The sequence below is a fragment of the Odontesthes bonariensis genome, chromosome 22 (genome assembly GCF_027942865.1).
Source record: "Odontesthes bonariensis isolate fOdoBon6 chromosome 22, fOdoBon6.hap1, whole genome shotgun sequence".
In the NCBI taxonomy this organism is placed as follows: Eukaryota; Metazoa; Chordata; class Actinopteri; order Atheriniformes; family Atherinopsidae; genus Odontesthes; species Odontesthes bonariensis.
The window spans coordinates 196793-220637 of NC_134527.1; the positions used below are offsets into that span (position 1 = coordinate 196793).

Sequence of the window (23845 nt, forward strand, 5' to 3'; positions counted from 1 at the left end):
CAGCTGAGCTTAAAAAATGTTTTATAGAATTGGGTCCAATTTGATGTTTTTGTGTCGTAATATTTTGATGAAGTGAATCTTTCAGAAATGTTCTGAACTGATTTACGAGCTTCAGCTCAAAGTTTGTTTTCCAGGTTCAAAGACCTCGAGGAAGCAGTGTTGGCTGATCTGAAGGTCTAAGTTTGGTTCAAAATGTTTACTTTTGAGTCACTGTTCTGTCAATGTGACATGTTTAAATAAAAATAAATAAATAAAAGATCTAAGTTTGCAAAGAAGTTAATTTAAAAAATATAAACAACATTTATCCCTCAAATGAATTTTTTAGTTTAAATTTGTTGTAGAAAACTGTTATAATTGCTAAATAAATTTGGAAACAACAGAACAGCTATTTTATGAATGTGAGACTGTCCAAAATTTGTCCGGCTTCATAAACACTGATTTCTGGTCTTTTCAAAACATCCGAGTAGGTTTAACCCTCAAAGATAAAAAAAAACAGAGTTCTTGGTAAATAACCTCATCATCATCACTAAATATTATATTCACAAGTGTCCATATGCCAAATCCCACCTTCATGGCTCGCATTAAAAAATAATAAATCCTCGTACAAAAATGTCATATAAAAAAAATATATATGTCATATAAAATATAAAATAATAATGAAACATATAAATAATCCCCAGGCAGATAAATTATACACACTCATAGTTAACCTGTGCTAACCCTTTAGAATGGACCTTTTCTCCTTGTTTTTTTATTATTTAGTATTTACTATCCCTTTTTTTCATCTAAGATCTTTCAATGTTTATTTTTCTATAACAGATAGCCCACACTACAATCATTTATTTTCTTTAATTTGTACTATATGAGGAGGTGTGAATATGTGAAGTTTAAGAAAACACAAACTGTTTACTTTTGAGTCATTGTTCTGTCAATGTGACGTGTTTAAATAAAGTTTTTAACCTCCGACATTAACCTGGAGGCAGGTGAAAGCTGAGCAGTTAAACACATAGACATATTATAGGTAGTGAGCAGTTAAACACACAGACATATTATAGGTAGTGAGCAGTTAAACACATAGACATATTATAGGTAGTGAGCAGTTAAACACACAGACATATTATAGGTAGTGAGCAGTTAAACACATAGACATATTATAGGTAGTGAGCAGTTAAACACACAGACATATTATAGGTAGTGAGCAGTTAAACACATAGACATATTATAGGTAGTGAGCAGTTAAACACAGACATATTATAGGTAGTGAGCAGTTAAACACACAGACATATTATAGGTAGTGAGCAGTTAAACACATAGACATATTATAGGTAGTGAGCAGTTAAACACAGACATATTATAGGTAGTGAGCAGTTAAACACACAGACATATTATAGGTAGTGAGCAGTTAAACACATGGTTAAACATATTTCAGAAAACTTTAGATTCTGTTCTTTGGGTTAGGGTTCCACCGGATAATTTATAAATTTGTTCTTTTTTTCTTTGCAAAGCAAATTAAATTAATAAATAAAAACCGATAAACTAAAAAAAAACGTGTTGACAAAAAAGGAAGTGACGTCACCACAATGCTGACTCGGCCGAACCAAACCGGAAGCAAAATAAAGCGTTGTGCGCAGGCGCGGCGGCTGCTGCGACAGTTCGTGATGTTGAGCGTAAAGAAGATTTAAAACTTCTTTTTTCTTCTTCTGTCGGTTCTTTTTCCGTTTTCCCGCAGGGCTGACGTCACGGGTTTTTCACCGCGCGGGTGGAAGCGGAGCACGAGACCCGCTTCTGTTTCAAATCCAACCCGGAAGTGAGGAAGAAGAGGACTAAAGTTTATCAGGTAAAGTTTGAACTGGCGGCCGTTAAACCCGCGGCGGCTCCGATCCGGTTCCAACGAGCCCGGTTCGGTTTATGGTGGTTTATTCTGGAGCTTTAAAGTTCGGAGACCTTTACAGAACAGGTGCACTAACACCTGGGGGAGGAGCCCCCCCCGCAGGTGTGACAGGTGGGCTACAGTCAGTCTGCGCTTATTCTGCCGGAGAAGAAGAACTCTGACAGAACAGAAAATGACCTCCTGACAAACATCAAAGTCAGAGGAGGAAAACTGCACCAGGAGCAGCTGTGATGTGAACCTGAGACTCCAGATGTTCACTGTCAGCAGATCCTTCAGTTCATTCTGTCCTAACTTCATGTTTCAGTAACCAGCTGCTGCAGATCCAGCTGCAGCAAAGCGGTTAAACAAGAAAACAGTTAAACAAAAAACTGGTTAATAATAATAATAATAATACATTTAATTTAAAAAAAAGCGCCTTTCCAACGCTCAAGGACACTTTACAACACATTAAAAACACAATAAATAAAATAATACAAGTTAAAAAAGAGGCTAGAGGGAGAATGCAGCTTGAAACAGATGGGTTTTGAGTTTTGATTTGAAGAGGGGTAAATAGGTAAAACCGGTTAAACAAAAAAACGGTTAAACCGGTTTAAAGGGATATGCCACCCCCAGACCAAATTAAGTGTATAACCACATTCCCGAGACATAAATAAGTGTGTGGGAGCGTTTTCCTGGCGACCCAGGCATTGTCCGAATCTCACAGCACTGACCACTGCTTGGTTGCGCGTAATACATACATGCTTGCGTCGCCAATCAAAATATTTCGCCCAACGTGAATTAATTTACTTGATTTACCTTCTAATTACTGTGTGAGTGGTGTACTTTCACATCGAGTGCAAATGACTGTAAATCAACACCGAAGGCTTGGTTTGCTCATGTCCGCTTTGGAACTAGTTTCCAGTGCGGAAAACACAGCCGAAGCACACTCCCCACTACGTCATTGGGAATCCCCCCCCCCCGACTTCCTCAAAGAAACCAGCGTGAAGTAGCCAGGGGGGGCGGTCCCAATGACGTAGACAGCCGTGGCTAGTTAGCCAGAGTATTGGTGTGGTTTGAATCAGTGTGGTTACTACGGTAGTTGTTTGATTTCATTGCCGTGAAATCCTCAGTGGTTGTCACACAAACGCGGTCACTTTCCTCTTCGGTATTGCTGCTCACCATCGATGATAGTACTTTGCCCCACTCGACACAGCACAAACTCTCAATTTCAGTGGCCATTGGAAGGCAACTTCCACATTCACACCACCAGTTAGTATCTGCTCTCCTTCGCTCGTCAGAATCACCTGGAGTAATCGGAACGTCCAGTGTTCTCTGGTCCAAAGTTCGCAGCTCCTCTTCTGTGTAGACTGGTTCGTACAGGTAGGGTCTGGGACTCCGATAGTCCATGTCATCATCTTCGTCTGTGTAATCCTCAATGTAATCTTCGAACTCCATTATAACTATTGTATAAACAACCACTCGGTTTTCTGGGTTGTCCCTGGCTACTTCACGCTGGTTTGTTTGAGGAAGTCGGGGGGGGTGGGGGGATTCCCATAGACGTAGCAGGGAGTGTGCTTCGGCTGTGTTTTCCGCACCGGAAAGTAGTTCCCAAACCGACATGAGCAAAGCAAGCCTTCCGTGTTGATTCACAGTCATTTGCACTCGATGTGAAAGTACACCACTCACACAGTAATTAGAAGGTAAATCAAGTAAATTAATTCACGTTGGGCGAAATATTTTGATTGGTGACGCTGGCGACGCTACCATGTATGTATTACGCGCAACCAAGCAGTGGTCAGTGCTGTGAGATTCGGACAATGCGTGGATTCCCAGGAAAACGCTCCCACACACTTATTTATGTCTCGGGAATGCGGTTATACACTTAATTTGGTCTGGGGGTGGCATATCCCTTTAACAACAAACCGGTTAAATAAACCCTGAACCATTTCGTCCTTCTTTTTACCGCTCACATCGGTTCTGAATGCGCCGTTGGACCGGGCACACGGATCCGGTTTGTCTGGTAAACGCTCCTGATGATCACATGACCGCGGTGTTCTTAATGCCCGTTTTTGGGTTCTTAATTAAGTTCTTAATGCCCGTTTGATACATTTGCATCTGGTCTGAGTCCCAGAACGTTTGGTTCTGCAGGTAAAGAAACTGGACCTGTTACAGAGCTCAGGCTGATCATGTGATCACAGATTGTCCAATCAGAGGCCGGCATCAGGTCTGACATCACGTGTCTGTGTTTTTTCAGCGATGAAGAGGGGGCGGGTGCTGGCGGTGCTGGTGGGCGGAGTCTTCTGCTTCGCCCTGATGTCACTCTACCGCATGCTGGATCTGATGCAGGGGGCGGAGCCTCGGGGCCGCGGGGACACGCCTTTTGGACAGGTGGACGAAGTAGGTCACAAACAGGAAACAAGCGCTTCCTGTTTCAGGATCTTTCACAGTAAAAGTGCCGGTTATGAAAGACAAAATCTGACATTATTAAACCAATCAAACGTCTCTTCAGGATTTGTCCCGCCTCCAGGAGAAGATTGACAGGTTGGAGCTCATCCTCAAAAACAACAACCGCCTGGTGGCAGAGCTGCGCGATGCCCTGTTTCAGCACAAATCACTGGAAACAGGAGGGGGCGGGGCCAATGACACCTCAGACTCCGCCCACCGCAGAGCGGAGGCGGCTCCTGGCTGCCGATTGGCTGAAGAGATGAAGGACGGCGCTGACGGAGTGCAGGTTAACTTGATTTATATGACGGATGGTGAAGGTCCGGCTTCCTGTGAGCTGTTTACCCTCTGAATGATGTTTCTGAGGTTTAAAGGTTTGTTTCTCAGCTGCTGGATGTTTACGACCTGCTGCGCTTCGATAACCCTGACGGCGGCGCGTGGAAGCAGGGCTTTGAGATCAGTTACCATGGCGACGAGTGGGCGGAGCAGCCACTGGAGCTCTTCCTGGTTCCACACTCGCACAACGACCCCGGTGGGTGAGAATCGGGTCACATGCTCAGGTGTGTGTGTGCGGCCGAACTGACACAGATGCTCATTTCAGGCTGGCTGAAGACGTTTGACAGGTACTACCAGGACCAGACACGACACATCCTGGACAACATGCTGGTGAAGCTGGGCGAGGACAGCAGGTACTTCCTGTCTGCAGCCACTTCCTGTCTGCAGCCACTTCCTGTCTGCAGCCACTTCCTGTCTGCAGCCACTTCCTTTCTGCAGCTACTTCCTGTCTGCAGATACTTCCTGTCTGCAGACACTTCCTGTTTACACCTATTTCCTGTCTGCAGCCACTTCCTGTCTGCAGCCACTTCCTTTCTGCAGCCACTTCCTGTCTGCAGTCACTTCCTGTCTGCAGCTACTTCCTGTCTGCAGCCACTTCCTGTCTGCAGCCACTTCCTTTTTGCAGCTACTTCCTGTCTGCAGCCACTTCCTTTCTGCAGCTACTTCCTGTCTGCAGCCACTTCCTGTCTGCAGATACTTCCTGTCTGCAGCCACTTCCTGTTTACACCTATTTCCTGTCTGCAGCCACTTCCTGTCTGCAGCCACTTCCTGTCTGCAGCCACTTCCTGTCTGCAGTCACTTCCTGTCTGCAGCTACTTCCTGTCTGCAGATACTTCCTGTCTGCAGATACTTCCTGTCTGCAGCCACTTCCTGTTTACACCTACTTCCTGTCTACAGATACTTCCTGTCTGCAGGCACTTCCTGTCTGCAGCCACTTCCTGTCTGCAGCCACTTCATGTCTGCAGATACTTCCTGTCTGCAGCCACTTCCTGTCTGCAGATACTTCCTGTTTACACCTACTTCCTGTCTGCAGCTACTTCCTGTCTGCAGCCACTTCCTGTCTGCAGTCACTTCCTGTCTGCAGCTACTTCCTGTCTGCAGCCACTTCCTGTCTGCAGATACTTCCTGTCTGCAGATACTTCCTGTCTGCAGATAATTCCTCTCTACAGCCACTTCCTGTTTACACCTACTTCCTGTCTACATCCACTTCCTGTCTGCATCCACTTCCTGTCTGCATCCACTTCCTGTCTGCAAATACTTCCTGTCTGCAGGCACTTCCTGTCTGCAGGCACTTCCTGTCTGCAGGCACTTCCTGTCTACAACTACTTCCTCTCTACGGCTACTTCCTGTCTTCAGCTACTTCCTGTTTGCAGCTACTTCCTGTCTGCAGCTACTTCCTGTCTGCAGGCACTACCTGTCTGCAGGCACTACCTGTCTGCAAGCACTACCTGTCTGCAAGCACTTCCTGTCTCCAGCTACTTCCTGTCTGCAGCTACTTCCTGTTAAAACCTATAAAACATGAACACAAGCAGGTCAGATGTTGAATATCTGAAGGACTTTGAACTGTTTCCAGGTCAGTTTGTGGTTTGGGTTAGGGTTCACGGTTAGAGTTAGGGTTCCGCAGTCAGACTTATTAGGGTTAGGGTCGTGGTTCCTGGTGAGGGTTGGGGTTCCCGGTGAGGGTTGGGGTTCCCGGTTAGGGTTGGGGTTCCCGGTGAGGGTTGGGGTTCCCGGTTGGGGTTCCCGGTGAGGGTAGGGTTCCCGGTTAGAGTTAGGGTTCCGCTGTCAGACTTATTAGGGTTAGGGTTAGGGTCATGGTTCCAGGTTAGGGTTGGGGTTCCCGGTTAGGGTTGGGGTTCCCGGTTAGGGTTAGGGTTCCCAGTGAGGGTAGGATTCACGGTTAGAGTTAGGGTTCCGCTGTCAGACTTATTAGGGTTAGGGTTAGGGTCATGGTTCCTGGTGAGGGTTTGGGTTCCCGGTTAGGGTTGGGGTTCCCGGTTAGGGTTGGGGTTCCCGGTTAGGGTTGGGGTTCCCGGTGAGGGTAGGGGTTCCCGGTGAGGGTAGGGTTCCCGGTTAGAGTTAGGGTTCCACTGTCAGACTTATTAGGGTTAGGGTTAGGGTCATGGTTCCAGGTTAGGGTTGGGGTTCCCGGTTAGGGTTGGGGTTCCCGGTTAGGGTTAGGGTTCCCAGTGAGGGTAGGATTCACGGTTAGAGTTAGGGTTCCGCTGTCAGACTTATTAGGGTTAGGGTTAGGGTCATGGTTCCTGGTGAGGGTTTGGGTTCCCGGTGAGGGTTGGGGTTCACGGTGAGGGTTAGGGTGTCAGACTTATTGATCCGTGTTTCTGCTCCGCAGGAGGAAGATGATTTGGGCTGAAATCAGCTTTTTCTCCAAATGGTGGAACGACATCGACGAGCAGAAGAGAGCAATGGTCAAACGGTAACCTTCCTGATTTATTTCCTCTGTTCTGCAGCTCTGAAACATCTGGAAAAACATCTGGACAGTTAAATGGACCTGATGCAGTGTAAAGACGTGTAAAGTTTTTTGACCTAATTTGATCAGAAACTGTTTTCCTGTCTCTGGTGCCGCTCTCTGATTGGTCAGCCTGTTGGAGGCGGGGCAGCTGGAGTTGGTGACGGGCGGCTGGGTGATGGCGGACGAGGCTAACTCGCATTACTTCGCTATGCTGGACCAGCTGATGGAGGGCCACCAGTGGATGCAGACCCACCTGGGTGAGTGTCGACGGTTCCGTCTCCTTCGAGCCCGCCGCCGTCTCTAACGCCGCCGTCTCTAACGCCGCCTCTCTGTTCACAGGCGTGACCCCGAGTAGCGGCTGGGCCGTGGACCCATTCGGCCACTCCCCCTCCATGACCTACCTGCTGAAGGGGGCGGGGCTTAGCAACATGGTCATCCAGAGGGTTCACTACGCTGTGAAGAAGCACTTCGCCCAGCAACAGACGCTGGAGTTTCAGTGGCGACAGAGCTGGGGTGAGAAGTTTTATTACCCCCAGGTTCAGAGGAAACATGGAACACGTTCTGAGCATAATCAGCCGAACTCCTGTTAGGGTTCTCGGTTAGGGTTCTCAGTTAGGGTTCTCAGTTAGGGTTCCCAGTTATGGTAGGATTGGGTTAGGGTTCCCAGTTAGGGTAGGATTGGGTTAGGGTTCCCGGTTAGGATTAGGGTTGGGTTAGGGTTCCCGGTAAGGGTTAGGGTTAGGGTTGGGTTAGGGTTCTCAGTTAGGGTTCCCAGTTAGGGTAGAATTGGGTTAGGGTTCCCGGTTAGGGTTAGGGTTGGGTTAGGGTTCCCGGTAAGGGTTAGGGTTGGATTAGGGTTCTCGGTTAGGGTTCCCGGTTAGGGTTCTCAGTTAGGGTTCTCAGTTAGGGTTCCCAGTTATGGTAGGATTGGGTTAGGGTTCCCGGTTAGGGTTAGGGTTGGGTTAGGGTTCCCGGTAAGGGTTAGGGTTGGGTTAGGGTTCCCGGTAAGGGTTAGGGTTCTCAGTTAGGGTTCCCAGTTAGGGTAGGATTGGGTTAGGGTTCCCGGTTAGGGTTAGGGTTGGGTTAGGGTTAGGATTGGGTTAGGGTTCCCGGTTAGGGTTCCCGGTTAGGGTTAGGGTTGGGTTAGGGTTCTCAGTTAGGGTTCCCAGTTAGGGTAGGATTGGGTTAGGGTTGGGTTCGGGTTCCCGGTAAGGGTTAGGGTTGGAATTATAAAAATTTAGAAATTCTGTCGCCGAAGGCGACAGAATTTTGGTGCACAGTCCGTCTCTGGCCCGGATCATGGGTCCCTTCTCCCCCAGCGTCCAACAAAAAAGGAAAATGAAAATAAAGAACAAAATAAATGATGTGTAAATCATATGGGTTTCAAAAGTGCTCCAAAATAGAAAAGTCAGACTCTCATACCTCCATTTTTGTGTCCCTTGTGGGTTTAAAGTTAAAATCCTGTTTGGATTAGGGTTAATTGTGGTTAGGGTTAAATTTAGGGTCAGATTGGATGTAGATAGGGTTGTATTCTGGTTAGGGTTAGAATTTAATCAAGATAGGGTTTGTAGAGTAACACGGTTGGGTTTAGGGCTCAGTTTTGGGGTTAGGGCTAGTTCCCCGAATGGTTAGGGTTAGGGTTTGAGACTGGGTAAGGCTTATAGTGGGTGTGGTTAGGGTTGAGGGGGTTGGGGTTAGGGCTTATCCCCCGAGTGGTTAGGGTTAGGGTTTGGGACTAGGTGAGGCTTATAGTTAAGTGTGGTTAGGGTTGAGGGGGTTAGGGTTGGAGCATATCCCCCGAGTGGTTAGGGTTAGAGTTTGGGACTAGGTGAGGCCTATAGTTAAGTGTGGTTAGGGTTAGGGGGGTTAGGTTTAGGGCTCGTACCCCGAGTGGTTAGGGTTAGGGTTTGGGACTAGGTGAGGCCTATAGTTAAGTGTGGTTAGGGTTAGGGGGGTTAGGTTTAGGGCTCGTACCCCGAGTGGTTAGGGTCAGGGTTCAGGTCAGGGTCAGGTTTAGTAAAAGTCCAAATTAGGAGAGGGTTAGGGTTAGGGTTGGGTTAGGGTTCCCGGTAAGGGTTAGGGTTAGGGTTGGGTTAGGGTTCTCAGTTAGGGTTCCCAGTTAGGGTAGAATTGGGTTAGGGTTCCCGGTTAGGGTTAGGGTTGGGTTAGGGTTCCCGGTAAGGGTTAGGGTTGGATTAGGGTTCTCGGTTAGGGTTCCCGGTTAGGGTTCTCAGTTAGGGTTCTCAGTTAGGGTTCCCAGTTATGGTAGGATTGGGTTAGGGTTCCCGGTTAGGGTTAGGGTTGGGTTAGGGTTCCCGGTAAGGGTTAGGGTTGGGTTAGGGTTCCCGGTAAGGGTTAGGGTTCTCAGTTAGGGTTCCCAGTTAGGGTAGGATTGGGTTAGGGTTCCCGGTTAGGGTTAGGGTTGGGTTAGGGTTAGGATTGGGTTAGGGTTCCCGGTTAGGGTTCCCGGTTAGGGTTAGGGTTGGGTTAGGGTTCTCAGTTAGGGTTCCCAGTTAGGGTAGGATTGGGTTAGGGTTGGGTTCGGGTTCCCGGTAAGGGTTAGGGTTGGGTTAGGGTTAGGGTTCCCGGTAAGGGTTAGGGTTCCCGGTTAGGGTAGGATTGGGTTAGGGTTCCAGGTTAGGGTTAGGGTTGGGTTCGGGTTCCCGGTAAGGGTTAGGGTTGGGTTAGGGTTCCTGGTTAGGGTTCCCGGTAAGGGTTAGGGTTCCCGGTTAGGGTTTGGGTTCCCGTTTATTGTTAGGGAAACATGGAACACGTTTCTGAGCCTAATCAGCCGAACTACTCTGAGATCAGCTGAAAACCGTGAGGAGTTCAGGCCGAAGTCGGAGGAATGAGTGGAAACGCTTCTGGTGAAGAAACCGCTTCACCTTCCTGACTGACTCCGCCCACTTCCTGTGTCTCAGACTCCTCCTCCCGCAGCGACATCACGTGTCACATGATGCCGTTCTACAGCTACGATGTGCCGCACACGTGCGGCCCGAACCCGGCCGTCTGCTGTCAGTTCGACTTTCACCGGCTGCCGGGGAGGCGTGTCTTCTGTCCATGGAGGATCCCACCGCAGCCAATCACAGAGCAGAACGTCCAGGAGAGGTGAGTGGGGGGGCGGGGCCAAAGAGTTGCTCTCTGACCATGACTGTAAGGCTGACGGATCTGGTACCGATCACTCTGGGGTCCCCTCAGAGCTCTGCTGCTGTTGGATCAGTACCGGCAGAAGTCCCGCCTCTTCCGCTCTCCGGTTCTCCTCGTTCCCCTTGGCGACGACTTTCGCTTCGTGGAGTCCAGCGAGTGGGACGCTCAGTTCAGCAACTACCAGAAGCTGTTCGACTACTTCGACCAGCACCCGGAGCTCCACATCAAGGTGAGCTCCTGGGACACCTGGGAGGGGGCGGGGCTTGATGAGACCATGTGATCACAAGCAGGAAATACTGGACAGGAAACCAGAACCGTTTAGAACCGGGGTGTCCAACTCATTTGGTCTGTTTTCAGGCGCGTTTCGGGACCCTGTCCGATTACTTCGGCGCTCTTCATCGGCGGCTCAGCACGTCGGAAACTACGCTGCCGACGCTGCGTGGAGACTTCTTCACGTACGCCGACCGAGACGATCACTACTGGAGTGGATACTTCACGTCCCGACCGTTCTACAAGCGGCTCGACAGGACGCTGGAGTCCACGCTCAGGTGAGGCCGCGCTCAGGTGAGGTCGCGCTCAGGTGAGGCCGCGCTCAGGTGAGGCCGGGCTCAGGTGAGGCTCAGGTGAGGCTGCGCTCAGGTGAGGCTCAGGTGAGGCTCAGGTGAGGCTCAGGTGAGGCTCAGGTGAGGCTCAGGTGAGGCTGTGCTCAGGTGAGGCTCAGGTGAGGCTGCGCTCAGGTGAGGCTGCGCTCAGGTGAGGCTGAGGCTCAGGTGAGGCCGCGCTCAGGTGAGGCCGCGCTCAGGTGAGGCTGCGCTCAGGTGAGGCTGGGCTCAGGTGAGGCCGCGCTCAGGTGAGGCCGCGCTCAGGTGAGGCTGCGCTCAGGTGAGGCTCAGGTGAGGCTCAGGTGAGGCTGGGCTCAGGTGAAGCTCAGGTGAGGCTGGGCTCAGGTGAAGCTCAGGTGAGGCTGGGCTCAGGTGAAGCTCAGGTGAGGCTGGGCTCAGGTGAGGCTGCGTTCAGGTGAGGCTCAGGTGAGGCTGGGCTCAGGTGAGGCCGTGCTCAGGTGAGGCTGGGCTCAGGTGAGGCCGTGCTCAGGTGAGGCTGGGCTCAGGTGAGGCTGCGTTCAGGTGAGGCTCAGGTGAGGCTCAGGTGAGGCTGTGCTCAGGTGAGGCCGTGCTCAGGTGAGGCGCGCTCAGGTAAGGCTGCGCTCAGGTGAGACTCAGGTGAGGCTGGGCTCAGGTGAGGCTGCACTCAGGTGAGGCTCAGGTGAGGCGCGCTCAGGTAAGGCTGGGCTCAGGTGAGGCTGGGCTCAGGTGAGGCTGCGCTCAGGTGAGGCTCAGGTGAGGCTCAGGTGAGGCTGTGCTCAGGTGAGGCTCAGGTGAGGCTGGGCTCAGGTGAGGCTCAGGTGAGGCTGCGCTCAGGTGAGGCTGGGCTCAGGTGAGGCTGCGCTCAGGTGAGGCTCAGGTGAGGCTGCGCTCAGGTGAGGCTGGGCTCAGGTGAGGCCAGGCTCAGGTGAGGCCAGGCTCAGGTGAGGCTCAGGTGAGGCTGCGCTCAGGTGAGGCCGCGCTCAGGTGAGGCCGCGCTCAGGTGAGGCCGCCCTCAGGTGAGGCTCAGGTGAGGCCGCGCTCAGGTGAGGCCGCGCTCAGGTGAGGCCGCGCTCAGGTGAGGCCGCGCTCAGGTGAGGCTCAGGTGAGGCGCGCTCAGGTGAGGCCAGGTGAGGCTCAGGTGAGGCCGCACTCAGGTGAGGCCGCACTCAGGTGAGGCCGCACACAGGTGAGGCTCAGGTGAGGCTCAGGTGAGGCTGCGCTCAGGTGAGGCTCAGGTGAGGCTGCGCTCAGGTGAGGCTCAGGTGAGGCTGCGCTCAGGTGAGGCTCAGGTGAGGCTCAGGTGAGGCTGCGCTCAGGTGAGGCTCAGGTGAGGCTGTGCTCAGTTGAGGCTCAGGTGAGGCTCAGGTGAGGCGCGCTCAGGTGAGGCTCAGGTGAGACTGCGCTCAGGTGAGGCTCAGGTGAGGCCGCGCTCAGGTGAGGCTCAGGTGAGGCCGCGCTCAGGTGAGGCTCAGGTGAGGCCGCGCTCAGGTGAGGCTCAGTTGAGGTTGCGCTCAGGTGAGGCTCAGGTGAGGCCGCGCTCAGGTGAGGCCGCGCTCAGGTGAGGCTCAGGTGAGGCTCAGGTGAGGCTCAGGTGAGGCCGCGCTCAGGTGAGGCTCAGGTGAGGCTCAGGTGAGGCTGCGCTCAGGTAAGGCTCAGGTGAGGCTGGGCTCAGGTGAGGCTCAGGTGAGGCTCAGGTGAGGCTGCGCTCAGGTGAGGCTCAGGTGAGGCCGCGCTCAGGTAAGGCTCAGGTGAGGCTGGGCTCAGGTGAGGCTCAGGTGAGGCTCAGGTGAGGCTGCGCTCAGGTGAGGCTGCGCTCAGGTAAGGCTCAGGTGAGGCTCAGGTGAGGCTGGGCTCAGGTGAAGCTCAGGTGAGGCTGGGCTCAGGTGAAGCTCAGGTGAGGCTGGGCTCAGGTGAGGCTGGGCTCAGGTGAAGCTCAGGTGAGGCTGCGTTCAGGTGAGGCTCAGGTGAGGCTGTGCTCAGGTGAGGCCGTGCTCAGGTGAGGCTGGGCTCAGGTGAGGCTGCGTTCAGGTGAGGCTCAGGTGAGGCTCAGGTGAGGCTGTGCTCAGGTGAGGCCGTGCTCAGGTGAGGCGCGCTCAGGTAAGGCTGCGCTCAGGTGAGACTCAGGTGAGGCTGGGCTCAGGTGAGGCTGCACTCAGGTGAGGCTCAGGTGAGGCGCGCTCAGGTAAGGCTGCGCTCAGGTGAGGCTGCGCTCAGGTGAGGCTCAGGTGAGGCTGTGCTCAGGTGAGGCTCAGGTGAGGCTGGGCTCAGGTGAGGCTCAGGTGAGGCTGCGCTCAGGTGAGGCTGCGCTCAGGTGAGGCTGGGCTCAGGTGAGGCTGCGCTCAGGTGAGGCTGCGCTCAGGTGAGGCTGGGCTCAGGTGAGGCTGGGCTCAGGTGAGGCTGCGCTCAGGTGAGGCTGGGCTCAGGTGAGGCTGCGCTCAGGTGAGGCTGCGCTCAGGTGAGGCCGCGCTCAGGTGAGGCTCAGGTGAGGCCGCGCTCAGGTGAGGCTCAGGTGAGGCCGCGCTCAGGTGAGGCTCAGGTGAGGCTCAGGTGAGGCTCAGGTGAGGCTGCGCTCAGGTGAGGCTCAGGTGAGGCTCAGGTGAGGCTCAGGTGAGGCTCAGGTGAGGCTGCGCTCAGGTGAGGCCGCGCTCAGGTGAGGCTCAGGTGAGGCCGCGCTCAGGTGAGGCTCAGGTGAGGCCAGGCTCAGGTGAGGCTCAGGTGAGGCTGCGCTCAGGTGAGGCCGCGCTCAGGTGAGGCCGCGCTCAGGTGAGGCCGCGCTCAGGTGAGGCCGCGCTCAGGTGAGGCCGCGCTCAGGTGAGGCTCAGGTGAGGCCGCGCTCAGGTGAGGCGCGCTCAGGTGAGGCGCGCTCAGGTGAGGCGCGCTCAGGTGAGGCGCGCTCAGGTGAGGCGCGCTCAGGTGAGGCTCAGGTGAGGCTGCGCTCAGGTGAGGCTCAGGTGAGGCTCAGGTGAGGCTGCGCTCAGGTGAGGCTGCGCTCAGGTGAGGCCGCACTCAGGTGAGGCCGCACTCAGGTGAGGCTGCGCTCAGGTGAGGCTCAGGTGAGGCTGCGCTCAGGTGAGGCTCAGGTGAGGCTGCGCTCAGGTGAGGCTCAGGTGAGGCTGCGCTCAGGTGAGGCTCAGGTGAGGCTGCGCTCAGGTGAGGCTCAGGTGAGGCTGCGCTCAGTTGAGGCTCAGGTGAGGCTCAGGTGAGGCGCGCTCAGGTGAGGCTCAGGTGAGGCCGCGCTCAGGTGAGGCTCAGGTGAGGCCGCGCTCAGGTGAGGCTCAGGTGAGGCCGCGCTCAGGTGAGGCTCAGGTGAGGCCGCGCTCAGGTGAGGCTCAGTTGAGGTTGCGCTCAGGTGAGGCTCAGGTGAGGCCGCGCTCAGGTGAGGCTCAGGTGAGGCTCAGGTGAGGCTGCGCTCAGGTAAGGCTCAGGTGAGGCTCAGGTGAGGCTGCGCTCAGGTAAGGCTCAGGTGAGGCTCAGGTGAGGCTGCGCTCAGGTAAGGCTCAGGTGAGGCTGGGCTCAGGTGAGGCTCAGGTGAGGCTCAGGTGAGGCTCAGGTGAGGCCGCGCTCAGGTGAGGCTCAGGTGAGGCTCAGGTGAGGCTGCGCTCAGGTAAGGCTCAGGTGAGGCTCAGGTGAGGCTCAGGTGAGGCTGCGCTCAGGTAAGGCTCAGGTGAGGCTCAGGTGAGGCTGCGCTCAGGTAAGGCTCAGGTGAGGCTCAGGTGAGGCTGCGCTCAGGTGAGGCTGCGCTCAGGTAAGGCTCAGGTGAGGCCGCGCTCAGGTGAGGCTCAGGTGAGGCTGCGCTCAGGTGAGGCTCAGGTGAGGCCGCACTCAGGTGAGGCTCAGGTGAGGCTCAGGTAAGGCTCAGGTGAGGCCGCGCTCAGGTGAGGCTGCGCTCAGGTGAGGCTCAGGTGAGGCTCAGGTGAGGCTGCGCTCAGGTGAGGCTGCGCTCAGGTGAGGCTGCGCTCAGGTGAGTCTGCGCTCGCCGTAGCGTTCATACCTGTGTATCCGCAGGCGCTGACCTCGTTTCTCTCCTGCAGGGCGGCTGAAATCCTGTTCAGCCTCACTCTAGCTGAAATGCGTCGTTTCCATGGTGACGGTGGCCTGGCTGCAGGTTTTCCGGCGCGGGAACACTTCCAGCGTCTGACGACGGGGAGGCGGAGCTTAGCCCTGTTTCAGCACCACGACGCCGTGACCGGCACCGCCCGCGATCCGGTGGTGGTTGACTACGGCACCAGGTGACCACTTCCTGTTAGCTGGTTGTTATGGAGACGCACGCACTCTAACAGGAAGTTCATTTCAAGACATTTCAATCATTTTAAAAACATTTTTTATTTAATTATTTTAATTAATTTGAATTATTATTAAATATTATTAAATTATTAATAATTTTAATTAATTTGAATTTTATAATTATAATTTGATTATTTTTAAATCTTTTTTTTTTTCACCTACACTGGAAAAAATCTAAATCTTACCAAGTATATTTGTCTCATTGAGTATCTCATTACACTTAATATCAGACACAACTGCCTAACAAGTACCAGTTCAGCCAGATATAGGGACGTGTTTTAATACAATACATCTGGAATATCTTGTTAAGTGAAAGTCTTGAAAACAAATAGTTTTGAGTGATATTTCACATGAAACAAACTTTTTTTTTACATTTGAAGAGGTTTTTAAGCTAATTTCAAGATCACTTTTAACTCTAAAGTCCCAAATATCACATTTTATTTCAAGAAATTTTCAAGAGTTTTTGCTCATTTCAACCAAAAACATCTTTTATTTGTGGTTTTTCTTACTTATTTTTGGAGGGGCATTTTTTCCAGTGTACCGTATGTTCACTAATACACAGTTTAAACAGCCATGTCATGCTAGTGAGCTAATGTCTGTGTGCTCGTGATGCTAGTTTTAAACCTAAAAGCATTAATTACTCATTTTACAAAACTAGTTGGAGGATTTATTTTTTTCCTATGACCAAAACCTCCGATTTTACGCAGTGCTACACCGACTGTGATCTTTTTCTGCTGGTATAACTAATAATACTAATAATAAATAACTATTACGATGCTGTAATGACACATTTAAAAAGATTGACTGCTCTCTTTTTTAATTAATTACGGCTTTTATGAGCCGTGGAGGAGAATTTTCCTCTTATCTTATCCCTTATTTAACTCTTATCCAGGGCATTCAAATCAAAATCCTGTCCAATTCATTGTGTCAGTATTAAACCAATTATAATCCAGTTTATGATAATTGTGTTCCGTATGTAACGCCAATCTATAAAAGTTAGCTGAGCTAAAGAAACCAACATGAATTCTTCAGTTTGATTCAGTCGTGAGTCTGTTGGGCTTAACGTTGAATTTTCCACTCAAACTTACCTTAAAATACTTAATTTAAAAGTTATAAACTTTTATCAGAACATTGGAATTAGCACGTTTGCATAAATCAGAGAGCATATGTGGATCGTTTTAGGGCGGAAGCTAAACTATCTTAGCCTAGAAATCTAGACGCCCCTAGCGGCCGCAAATGGAATTTGCTCCGGGGCCAGTCTAGTCACTTGTGGTCGTTTTGCGAGGTTCCAAATCAAAATTTAATCGAGCCAATCAAATCGTGAGGAGCGGGGTCAGAGGCGGGGCTACCTAGTGACGACAGAGGTGCGACGTTTCAGTGTGTAGTCCCAGAGAGAGGTAAACAATGGCTGCGCCCGGCGAACAGGCTTATATAACAGCTATATTGCCTTCCATTAGCTAGTTCTCTTTAGATTTATAGGGAAACGAAGTAAACTTACATCTGAGAGCAATCCCCAGTCAATTGCGAGCATGATGTACCGAAGACGGCGGGCCGAACGGAAACCGGAAGTGCATTAGCTCACTGCGGCTAGCTTTAGTAGCGCCGAATTCGTGGGAACAAAATTGTAAACAGCCGGTATTTTGTCAGGTTTTCAACACATTGGGGGTCTAAATGACTACTTTCTCACCTGAAAATGTTTCAAATGTTGCTAAAGTTATATATTTACAGAGTTTATAGCTTAAGAGTAATCAGCTTTTCAGGCCATAGACTACAAACCACGATGTACATTCCGTCGCGTTGACTACGTAAAACTTCTTCATCGCTCTGATTGGTTGTTGCGCCATCCTATTGCGTGGCGTTAAACTTGACAGACAGCCGTTTATCCCGCCCACACTGCTATCCAGCGTCACTAGACCCCTGTACAGCTTTTTGCTGTACGGGTCTGGCTTGCTAGGCTAAAACTATCTGTGGCTGTGTTCGAAACCACCTACTACATACTACATACTGCACACTACATACTGCATACTGCATACTACATACTACATACTACATACTACATACTGCACACTACATACTGCATACTGCATACTACATACTGCATACTGCATACTACATACTGCACACTACATACTGCATACTGCATACTACATACTGCACTACATACTTCATACTGCATACTGCATACTACATACTGCACACTACATACTGCATACTGCATACTGCATACTGCATACTACATACTGCACTACATACTTCATACTGCATACTACATACTGCACACTACATACTGCATACTGCATACTGCATACTACATACTGCACTACATACTTCATACTGCATACTACATACTGCATACTACATACTGCACACTAGATACTGCATACTGCATACTGCACACTACATACTACATACTGCATACTACATACTGCACACTACATACTGCATACTGCATACTGCATACTGCATACTGCATACTACATGCTACATGCTACATACTTCCATACTACATACTCATTGATCAGACAATATGCAGAGCATTTACCCACAATGCATTGCGCTCCTGCCTGAGCTGAAATCAGCCGGCCTGAAGCTGATTTCTCTTAAGCTCTAAACTCTGTAAACTTTAGCAACATTTGAAACATTTTCAGGAGAGAAAGTAGTCGTTTAGATCCCCAACGTGTTGAAAACCTGACAAAATACCGGCTGTTTACAATTTTGTTCCCATGAATTCGGCGCTACTAAAGCTAGCCGCAGTGAGTAACGCACTTCCTGTTATTTTCACAAAATAAAATACCCGTTGCCTTTTATCATAGGGAAAGCCATTACCATACAATTGGTGCTTTTGTTTTGAAAATAGGAAGTGAACCTACCCTCGTTGTAGCTAGCTTGAAACTGCCGTTTTGACAGGAAATGACGATCGGCGACGTCACGTTACGTTGCATCTTGGGTAGTTTGAGTATGAGTAGTAACCTCATGATGCATACCCAACATTTAGGAGAATCTAGTATGCATCCGGGAAGTTAAAAAAAGTTAAAGTTAGTAGGAGAAGTAGGCGGTTTCGAACACAGCCTGTAAGTATTACATGTTTGTTAGCTATGTGGAAGGAGCGAAAAGCTAAGAAAACCGATGTGTGAGCATGTCGAGATGAATGGAGCTAAAAGGTCTGAAGCCATAAAACTAGCAAGTGTTGCAAGCATGATTCCAGTAAAATACAGAGTTTCTGTTGTAAATGTTGTAATGACGTTCTTTCTGTTTTGTTTTCGTTCTTGTTATCTTCCTGTAAAAAAAAAAAGAACCCTTCTTATCAGCATAGGACTTGTGTAGCCTCTTTAGCATTAGCCTGTTTTCCTTCGTTTTTCCCCTCCATGCTCTCTGTTGAAGGACGCGTCGCCACAGCCAACAGTTACAGGTACCGACTCATTTAGCCTGCTAGCGTTTAGCATTAGCCACCCATCTGTTTAGCTTTTGCATCTAACATTAGTTTTCCTTCACTCCCATTTTAGTTATTGATGTTAGCATGATGTAAGTGTGATGTTAACATGTGAGTGCGATGTTAGCATGTTGTTAGCGTGCTGTTCGTGAGTAGTCGTTTTTTTATTTTATTCACTTTGTTCAGACTGTTGATTCATTCCAACAGCAGAAATCTGACTGAACGTTTGTTTTACAGGATGTTTCACGCCATCCTGAACCTGCGCCAGGTGCTGCAGAGCTCCGCCCACTGGCTCACCCTGCTGGATAAGAGCCAGTACCACCACGACCAATCAAAACCCTTCTTTCAAATGGTGACGTGTGACCTCATCAGTGTGTATATGTGCTCACCTGAGCCCACCTGAGTTAAACACGGAAGCTGTATTTCTGTATTTCAGGACGAGGTGATCTCGGCGCAGGACGCTCTGCCTCAGAAAACGCCGCTGACGCTCAGTGATGACCCGAGGTAAGGGGGCGGGGCTTCACGGGGCGGGGCTTCACACAGAGCCAGAACAGCTTAACTCGGGTATTGATGATTGTTTTCTCTGCAGGTCGCTGGTGGTCTTTAACCCCACGGAGCAGCTGCGTTCTGCTGTGCTCAGCGTCGTCGTCGACTCGCCGGACGCTCACGTTGTCGATGCAGAAACGGGTCGGCCAATGGCTGCTCAGATCTCTGCGGTGTGGGCGGAGCCGAACAGAGTGTCCACAGAGGCCTTCCAGGTGAGGCGCGGCCCGCCGCTCGTTTCACGGATGGCTCGGCTCGTTTTAACGTCCTCGGTTTCTTCTCCTCCCTCCAGCTCTCCTTTGTCGCTGAGCTTCCTCCTCTGGCGCTTGCCGTGTATCACGTGACCAAGGCCCCGGCCGGCTCCACCCCCCGGGCCCGCTACATCGTCCATCGCCAGGGAAACCCGCCATCGGTGCGCTCCGAACACTTCCAGGTGTCCCGCCTGGAGGGGTCGGAGGTCGACGCCCCACTGTCGCTTAGCAACCAGCACCTCCAGATATGGAGCTCACAGGACACGGGGCTGCTGCAGGTCAGACCGCCGCCGCCGCCACGTTCACCTGGAAACACGACGAACGCTCCGATTAAACACGCGTTTCTTTTATTTTCGGTTTCCAGAAGCTCCGCCTCCGGTCCGGTCTGGTCCGGCAGGTCCAGGTCCAGTTCCTGTGGTACGGAACCAGAACCGAAGGATTCCGGGACAAGAGTGGCGCTTACCTGTTCCTGCCGGGGGCCGAGGGGGCGCAGGTGAGACCCGGACCGGGACCGCTCAGACCCGGACCGTATGCCTGTCCGCCATCTGATTAGTTAGGGCTGCACAATAGATCGAATTTTCTAAAGTATATTTGTCTCATTGAGTATCTCATTACACTTAATATCAGACACAACTGCCTAACAAGTTCCATTTCAGCCAGATATAGGGACTTGTTTTAATACAATACATCTGGAATATCTTGTTAAGTGAAAAAGTCTTGAAAACAAATTGTTTTGAGTCATATTTCACATGAAACAAGCTTTTGTTTTTCATTTGAAGAGGTTTTTAAGCTAATTTCAAGATCACTTTTAACTCAAAAGTCCTAAATATCACATCTTATCTCAAGAAATCTTGACAAGCCGATTTTCACTAGTTCCATTGGCAGATTTTTTTGCTTATTTCAAGCAAAAACGTCTTTTATTTGTTGTTTTTTTACTTATTTTTGACACGTAATAGTCAAATTAATCGTGATAATCATTTTGGCCATTACCCCCCCGCAGCTCTACTCGTCCTCTGAGCCCCCCCTGGTCCGGGTCACCAGAGGGCCGATCTTCTCTGACATCACTTCCTGTTTCCGGCACGTCACGCACACCGTGCGGCTCTTCCACCTGGAGGGTAACGACTTCTGAGGGATTTCACTTCTTCTTTAACCTCACTGAATATTTAACCAGAGTCTCACCTGTCCGCCCCAGGGCATGCTGGGAAGTCCCTTCAGATGTCCAACATGGTGGACATCAGGTCGGAGGCCAACCGCGAGCTCGTCATGAGACTCGTCAGCAGCGTCGCCAGCGGCAACCGTTTCTACAGCGACCTCAACGGCTTCCAGGTGTTTCACTCTGACCAATCAGATGCTTCTGTTACTGTGATGTCACGTGCTGGTAGAGCTCATCTGCCTGTTGATCGATCGCTGATTATTGATCACTGATCACTGATGCAGATGCAGCAGCGCCGCACTCTGGAGAAACTGCCCCTGCAGGCCAACTTTTACCCCATGACCTCATCAGCGTTCCTGCAGGACGCCGCGGCCCGCCTGACGCTGCTGACGGGCCAGAGTCAGGGCGTCGCATCCCTGCGTCCAGGTGAGTGCACGTCCAGATGAGTGCACGTTCAGGTGAGTGCACGTTCAGGTGAGTGCACGTCCAGATGAGTGCACGTCCAGATGAGTGCACGTTCAGGTGAGTGCACGTCCAGATGAGTGCACGTTCAGGTGAGTGCACGTTCAGGTGAGTGCACGTCCAGATGAGTGCACGTCCAGATGAGTGCACGTTCAGGTGAGTGCACGTCCAGATGAGTGCACGTTCAGGTGAGTGCACGTTCAGGTGAGTGCACGTCCAGATGAGTGCACGTCCAGGTGAGTGCACGTCCAGGTGAGTGCACGTCCAGGGACAGTGAATGCAGCGCGGCAGCTAAATGTAGAACAAAGATCAGAGCTGGTGATGGGCAGCAGCTATGCTAACGTTAGCATTAGCTTTGATCTTTTTTCTTTTTTTTTTCCCTGTCCTGTCCAGCATTATGGCAGCAGAATTGTAATCTGAATACCGTTTATGCTAAACACATTTGCTATGCCAAGGGAAGCTTTATGAATGTAAAGCTCCCCTTGATGCCCATCAACTCCTTATTTTTATTTATTTATTTTTGTTACAATACTTAACATGATGTGATAGTGCTGAACCGGACCGGGGGACAGAGAGAGAGGGAGAGTGAAGAAGGGAAAAAAGGAACAGAAAGATTAAGAGACAAACATAGAAAACTGTGAAAAGACAACCAGCTGCTACACCTGTAAAAACAAAACTGAAGACAATTCACGGCTTTTGTGGGGAATCCAGCCTTAGAGCCACCAGGAGCACCTGTAAGCAGACAAGCAGAGAACAAACACACAAACAAACAAACAAGCAGAGAACAAACACACAAACAAACAAACAAAACAAGCAGAGAACAAACACACAAACAAACAAACAAGCAGAGAACAAACACACAAACAAACAAAACAAGCAGAGAACAAACACACAAACAAACAAACAAGCAGAGAACAAACACACAAACAAACAAAACAAGCTGAGAACAGACACACAAACAAACAAACAAGCAGAGAACAAACACACAAACAAACAAACAAAACAAGCAGAGAACAAACAAGCAGAGAACAAACACACAAACAAACAAACAAAACAAGCAGATAACAAACACACAAACAAACAAAACAAGCAGATAACAAACACACAAACAAACAAACAAACAAGCAGAGAACAAACACACAAACAAACACACAAACAAGCAGAGAACAAACACACAAACAAACAAACAAAACAAGCAGAGAACAAACACACAAACAAACAAACAAGCAGAGAACAAACACACAAACAAACAAAACAAGCAGAGAACAAACACACAAACAAACAAAACAAGCAGATAACAAACACACAAACAAACAAACAAAACAAGCAGATAACAAACACACAAACAAACAAACAAACAAGCAGAGAACAAACACACAAACAAACACACAAACAAGCAGAGAACAAACACACAAACAAACAAACAAAACAAGCAGAGAACAAACACACAAACAAACAAACAAGCAGAGAACAAACACTCAAACAAACAAACAAGCAGAGAACAAACACACAAACAAACAAACAAAACAAGCAGAGAACAAACACACAAACAAACAAACAAGCAGAGAACAAACACACAAACAAACAAAACAAGCAGAGAACAAACACACAAACAAACAAACAAGCAGAGAACAAACACACAAACAAACAAAACAAGCAGAGAACAGACACACAAACAAACAAACAAGCAGAGAACAAACACACAAACAAACAAACAAAACAAGCAGAGAACAAACAAGCAGAGAACAAACACACAAACAAACAAACAAAACAAGCAGATAACAAACACACAAACAAACAAACAAAACAAGCAGATAACAAACACACAAACAAACAAACAAACAAGCAGAGAACAAACACACAAACAAACACACAAACAAGCAGAGAACAAACACACAAACAAACAAACAAAACAAGCAGAGAACAAACACACAAACAAACAAACAAACAAGGAGATAACAAACACACAAACAAACAAACAAACAAACAAGCAGAGAACAAACACACAAACAAACACACAAACAAGCAGAGAACAAACACACAAACAAACAAACAAAACAAGCAGAGAACAAACACACAAACAAACAAACAAACAAGCAGAGAACAAACAAACAAAACAAGCAGAGAACAAACACACAAACAAACAAACAAGCAGAGAACAAACACACAAACAAACAAACAAAACAAGCAGAGAACAAACACACAAACAAACAAACAAGCAGAGAACAAACACACAAACAAACACACAAACAAGCAGAGAACAAACACACAAACAAACAAACAAAACAAGCAGAGAACAAACACACAAACAAACAAACAAACAAACAAGCAGAGAACAAACAAACAAACAAGCAGAGAACAAACACACAAACAAACAAACAAAACAAGCAGAGAACAAACACACAAACAAACAAACAGCTGGGGCCCGTTGCACAAAAGTAGGATAAGGGATTAAGCCGGGATATGTTGGCTATCCTGGATCAATTTATCCGTGATCCGGTTGCACAAAAGTAGGATGAGGGAAGTGGGATATGTTCAGACCTGAGTTACCATGGAGATTTATTCTGTGAAGCTAGCCTGCTCCAGACCAGGCTAAGTTCCAGGATCTATTTAATCTCATTCCTTATCTCAGTCAGCGGTCGCCACAAAGGGAAACCAATATTTATTCCACTGCCTAGAACATATTGTTAAAACATTTAACTATACCCACTATCATTATTGAAACATTTGTGATCATTAATTACAATCATTTTAGATAACTGATGATTTTAGATTAACCATTAGATAATTTAGTTTCCCACAGACTACACATAAAGTACATCACCATATAAATATAAATACACATTAGAGAGTACCATGATGTTCCTTTA

General features: G+C 49.5%; 1 protein-coding gene across 2 annotated transcripts in view; it reads left to right on the forward strand.

Annotated features, from left to right (window-relative positions):
- Positions 1-1609: 1609 nt before the first annotated feature.
- Positions 1610-23845, forward strand: part of man2a1 (mannosidase, alpha, class 2A, member 1) — a 32372-nt gene continuing 10136 nt past the window's right edge. For both annotated transcript variants that reach the window (XM_075456139.1, XM_075456140.1), the window contains exons 1-20: positions 1610-1837; positions 4125-4267; positions 4380-4601; positions 4700-4844; positions 4914-5001; positions 7002-7085; positions 7251-7378; positions 7461-7634; positions 10043-10229; positions 10320-10497; positions 10626-10816; positions 14884-15081; positions 18804-18918; positions 19003-19070; positions 19156-19324; positions 19402-19638; positions 19725-19853; positions 20361-20475; positions 20553-20686; positions 20798-20939. In XM_075456139.1, the coding sequence (XP_075312254.1) occupies positions 4127-4267; positions 4380-4601; positions 4700-4844; positions 4914-5001; positions 7002-7085; positions 7251-7378; positions 7461-7634; positions 10043-10229; positions 10320-10497; positions 10626-10816; positions 14884-15081; positions 18804-18918; positions 19003-19070; positions 19156-19324; positions 19402-19638; positions 19725-19853; positions 20361-20475; positions 20553-20686; positions 20798-20939 (2845 nt within the window). In that variant the 5' untranslated portion in view covers positions 1610-1837; positions 4125-4126. The remainder of the gene's footprint in view (positions 1838-4124; positions 4268-4379; positions 4602-4699; positions 4845-4913; positions 5002-7001; positions 7086-7250; positions 7379-7460; positions 7635-10042; positions 10230-10319; positions 10498-10625; positions 10817-14883; positions 15082-18803; positions 18919-19002; positions 19071-19155; positions 19325-19401; positions 19639-19724; positions 19854-20360; positions 20476-20552; positions 20687-20797; positions 20940-23845) is intronic.